The sequence below is a fragment of the Erinaceus europaeus genome, chromosome 17 (genome assembly GCF_950295315.1).
Source record: "Erinaceus europaeus chromosome 17, mEriEur2.1, whole genome shotgun sequence".
Lineage (NCBI taxonomy): Eukaryota > Metazoa > Chordata > Mammalia > Eulipotyphla > Erinaceidae > Erinaceus > Erinaceus europaeus.
The window spans coordinates 67,897,931-67,902,518 of record NC_080178.1 but is presented as its reverse complement, the minus strand read 5'-3'; the positions used below and the strand labels follow the sequence as shown (position 1 = coordinate 67,902,518).

The window sequence follows — 4,588 nt, the reverse complement described above, 5'->3', positions numbered from 1 at the left end:
AGTCTAGAAGAAACACTGACTAGGCAATGGGCTATCAACACAGTTCAGTACAAAAACAGCCAGGATGAAATAGGTATAAAGAACTGAGTGGGAAGCAGGAGAACAGGGGAAAGGAGACACACATGAAAAGTAATTAAAGAAGAGACTTAGATAGATGTACTAGGAACTTTCTACATCTCTGGAAGTCACATATAGGTGATGGAATAATTATAAAGGAGTAGCAGGTTTGGGATATTTTTTTCCTGGATATATGAATTAAGAGAAACACACAACATCTAGCAAGTACATATATTTCTTGTTTTACCATCTAAAACTTCTGCTACTTTGGCACAAAGTCCTTCCTTACTCTGAGCTACAGCAACAGTTATATAGTTAGTTAAAAGCACATACGCTGTCATAGGCTCTAACAGGAATAACATTGAAAGCAAGCTCATCAACCCAGTAAAAGAGAAGTGAAAGAAATGACACTAGTTTCTTTGTGATGAGATACTACCCATGCCAATATTTGAAGACTAGAGATGGAAATATAGAAAAAGCTGTAGAGGGTGGAGGAGATAGCATAATGGTTATGCAAAAAGACTCTCATGCCTGAGCTGTGAGGTCGCAGCCCCACCATCATAACTCTGACAAGAACAAACAAACAAATAAGCTTTAGAGGTGATGATATACATGCTATATATATGTCAAGAGATTCAGGCTATAAAATGTAATGTAGATATTGGCAAGAGAGGTTTGTGGTGATAGTGATGGTACATCACGAATTACTTAATGCCTTCTTAAATACTTTGAATATTATTGTGTAGGCAATATACTGGTACTATGGGAGGAGTTTATGAGAGTGAAATGGGTTTGAACTTTAGTGAAGAGATTATAGGTATTGAGACCAACTACAATTTCATGTATAAGAGGCTATTTTTTTAAAAATTTGTTTTGTTTTTGCTCAGCTCTGGTTTATGATGGTGTTAGGGAGTGAAACTGAAACATTGGAGCCTCAGGCGCTAAAGCATTTTCTTTAATGTTTTTTTTCTTTTCTTTATTGGGGGATTAATGGTTTATAGTCAACAGTAAAAGACAGTAGTTTGTACATGTGTAACATTCTCAATTTTTCACGTAACACTTTAATCCCCCCACCTTAGTCTTCCCCACCCTCACATTCTAGGACCCGAACACTCCCCCCCTACCCCTGCCCCAGAGTCTGTTACTTTGGTGCAATACACACTAAAGCCTTTTTGTGTAACTATTATGCTATTCTCTCAGGCCCCAAAGCGATTTTTTTCTTTTCATGTAGAATATCAAACATGTAGAGAAAATTTCAGGATAAACAGTAAGGTCTGAATACCAGAGGTCAAAGGCAAGTAAATGACATATAAGGCAAGTGTTGAGAAAGGATCAAGGGTAGGAATATGAATGAAAATTGTAATTTTGAAGTTCCTTTTTGTGAAACTAGTAATATATGATAGAAATTTAGCACTCAGAAAAGAGAAGTGTCTTCACACTTAACACAGAAGATATGCCTTCACCGCTAGATTATGAACCTCTTGAAGATATAATGATATACCATATATAATTTGCATATCATTTTATAGATTTCATTTACATATCTATACCATATATATATAATATGCTATTTATGAGCTACAACTCTTATGGTTAGGAACAGAGTTGGTCCACGATAAACCTTAAAATGAATATAATTGTGTGTATGGTAGGGGTGGGAATGACGGGAAATGCAAGCCAAAAAGATGGGCACTTTGTGCGTGTGTTAAAGTACTGCAGAGCTAGGTACTAAAATAGTTGCATTAAAGTACTTCAGAACTAAGAGAAATGCCAAAGGCTCAAGAATGAATCATGTTCAAATACTGATGGCAAGGGAAAGAGGAGGAAAGCCCAGGGATAAAATCATTAGCAGGTTTAATGATTTCAGATTCCATATATATATATATATATATTCTCTTTTTTTGTCTGCCTTGTTTCACTTAAGATAAAACTCTCAAGTTCCATCCATATTGTTGCAAATGACAATTTCTTTTTACGAATAGATAATATAACACATATTTGTGTATATCACATTAAAACTTTATTTATGTATTGGTGGACATTTAGGTTATTTCTATGTCTTAACTGTTCATAAAAACAGAGTAGGATGGTGATTTCCAGGGACCAGGGACTAGGAAGGATGAGGAGATCAAAGCAACAAACTACTGTCGGTGCAGGGTCTAATGGATAGCATGATAACTGTAGTAAACTATACTGTAGATAGAAATATTGTGAGGGTACAGTGTCAGTGTTCTCACCATACCGATAGTAACAACAACAAAATGATAATTGTGTAAGGTAAAGGATGTGTTAACTAGCATCACTATGATGAATATTTTACAATATCTGTGTGTATCAGATACTTGTCTTAGTTCTTTTCCAAATTCTTAGTTCTTTTCCAAATTAGAGAACAAAGACCTCAGTTGAGTGCTGAATTATACTCACTACATACATTGCATTTTACCAAGATAAGCCAACCAAGAGAAAGACTGAATTCTTGCTCTAAGTTCCCCGAAGATACTCCCCCCGAAGATTCCTCCTCCTCCTGAAGACAGTGGGCAGGACCGACTTCATGGAGCGGAGGAATCAGAGTGGGAGAGTGAGTGAGTTTGTGCTGCTGGGCTTCCCGGCTCCAGCGCCACTGCGAGCGCTACTGTTTGCCCTTTCTCTGCTGGCCTATGTGTTGGTGCTGACTGAGAACGCACTCATCATAATGGCAATTAAGAATCACTCTACCCTTCACAAACCCATGTACTTCTTTCTAGCCAATATGTCCTTCCTGGAGATTTGGTACGTTACTGTTACAATTCCTAAGATGTTAGCTGGCTTTATTGGGAACAAGCAGGGACGTGGACAGCTGATCTCCTTTGAGGGCTGCATGACACAGCTCTACTTCTTCCTGGGCCTGGGCTGCACTGAGTGTGTTCTTCTTGCCGTTATGGCCTATGATCGCTATGTGGCCATCTGCCATCCTCTCCACTATGCTGTCATTGTCAGTGGCCGGCTGTGTGTCCAGCTGGCAGCTGGCTCCTGGGCTGGAGGCTTTGGTATCTCCATGGTCAAAGTTTTTCTCATTTCTCGCCTCTCTTACTGTGGCCCTAACATCATCAACCACTTTTTCTGTGACGTCTCTCCACTGCTCAACCTTTCATGCACTGATATGTCCACAGCAGAGCTGACGGACTTTGTCCTGGCTATTTTTATCCTTCTGGGACCACTCTCTGTCACTGGAGCCTCTTACATGGCCATCACGGGTGCTGTGATGCGCATCCCCTCAGCTTCCGGGCGTCATAAAGCCTTTTCTACCTGTGCATCTCACCTGACTGTTGTGATCATCTTCTATGCAGCTAGTATCTTCATCTATGCCCGACCCAAGGCTCTCTCAGCTTTTGACACCAACAAGCTGGTCTCTGTACTCTATGCTGTCATTGTACCATTGCTTAATCCCATCATTTACTGCTTGCGCAACCAAGAGGTTAAGAGAGCTCTACGTCGGACTCTGCACCTGTATGGGGACCAGGATGCCAAACCGGGGAAAGCTAGTAGAGATGGGTAGAGTGGGAATGTTCAGTCCTGGAGAGTGCTCTTAAACTTGGGATATCTGAACTCCAATGGAGCGATCAGGAACTAAATCAGAAAGTAGTTTCAAAGGAAGCACCAAGAAATCATCTAGGATCAAGAGGGTTGAATTGCAAACTAGATGCTGGAGCTCTCTAAAGTACACACAGGAAGTTGATCCTCTATATTAAAAAAAAAAACTTTATTATCTTTATTTATTAGAGACAGCCTGAAATTGAGGGGAAGTGGGAAGTAGAGAGGGAGAGAGACAGAAAGACACATGCAGCCCTGCTCCAGCACTCACAAAGCTTTCCCCCTGAAGGTGGGGACCAGGGCCTTGAACCCAGGACCTTGAGCATTGTAGCACGTGCACTCAACCAGGTGCACCACCACTGGTCCCTTGATCCCTTATTGTTTACTGTCATTTATATAAAGCAGATTTATAAGTGATGCATTCTGGTGGAGCATAAAGTATTGACTGTGAGCAGGAGACATTGCTGCATTTTAATAGTCTAACACGCAAACAAATATAGAGCAGATATATCCATCTTAAATATATGTGTGTACACATGTGTTTGTGTGTATGTGTGTATTAATGCTAGAATGCTAGAAGATGAAGAGAGAACTAGGACATTACTCTGTCACATGTAATACCAGGGCTCAAATTCAGGACCTCCTACTTTTAAGTCTAGCACTCCAGCTGCTGCATCAACTGTTGGGTCCCCTAGCAGCTATCTAAGCTCAAGTGAACTCAGCCTTACTGGAAGGAAATGAGGAGATATGCTTCATAAAAACTATAATACTGAAAACATTCTGATTCAGAAAGATTTGTGTAAAACATTTTTTATTTATTATAGAAGTGTGTATAGGGAGTTGGCGGTAGTGCAGTTGCTTAAGCACACGTGGTCCAAAGCTGAGGACCAGTATAATGATCCTGGTTCAAGCCCTTGGCTCCCCACCTGCAGGGTGGTCCCTTCACAGGCGGTGAAGCAAG

At 40.5% G+C, this 4,588-nt stretch overlaps 1 protein-coding gene across 1 annotated transcript; it reads left to right on the top strand.

Moving 5' to 3' along the window:
- Window positions 1-2,596: 2,596 nt before the first annotated feature.
- Window positions 2,597-3,592, top strand: LOC103117638 (olfactory receptor 226). The gene has a single exon (XM_007527735.2). It carries the CDS (start codon window positions 2,609-2,611, stop codon window positions 3,590-3,592), a length of 984 nt encoding a protein of 327 aa, XP_007527797.1. The 5' UTR covers window positions 2,597-2,608.
- Window positions 3,593-4,588: the final 996 nt, after the last annotated feature.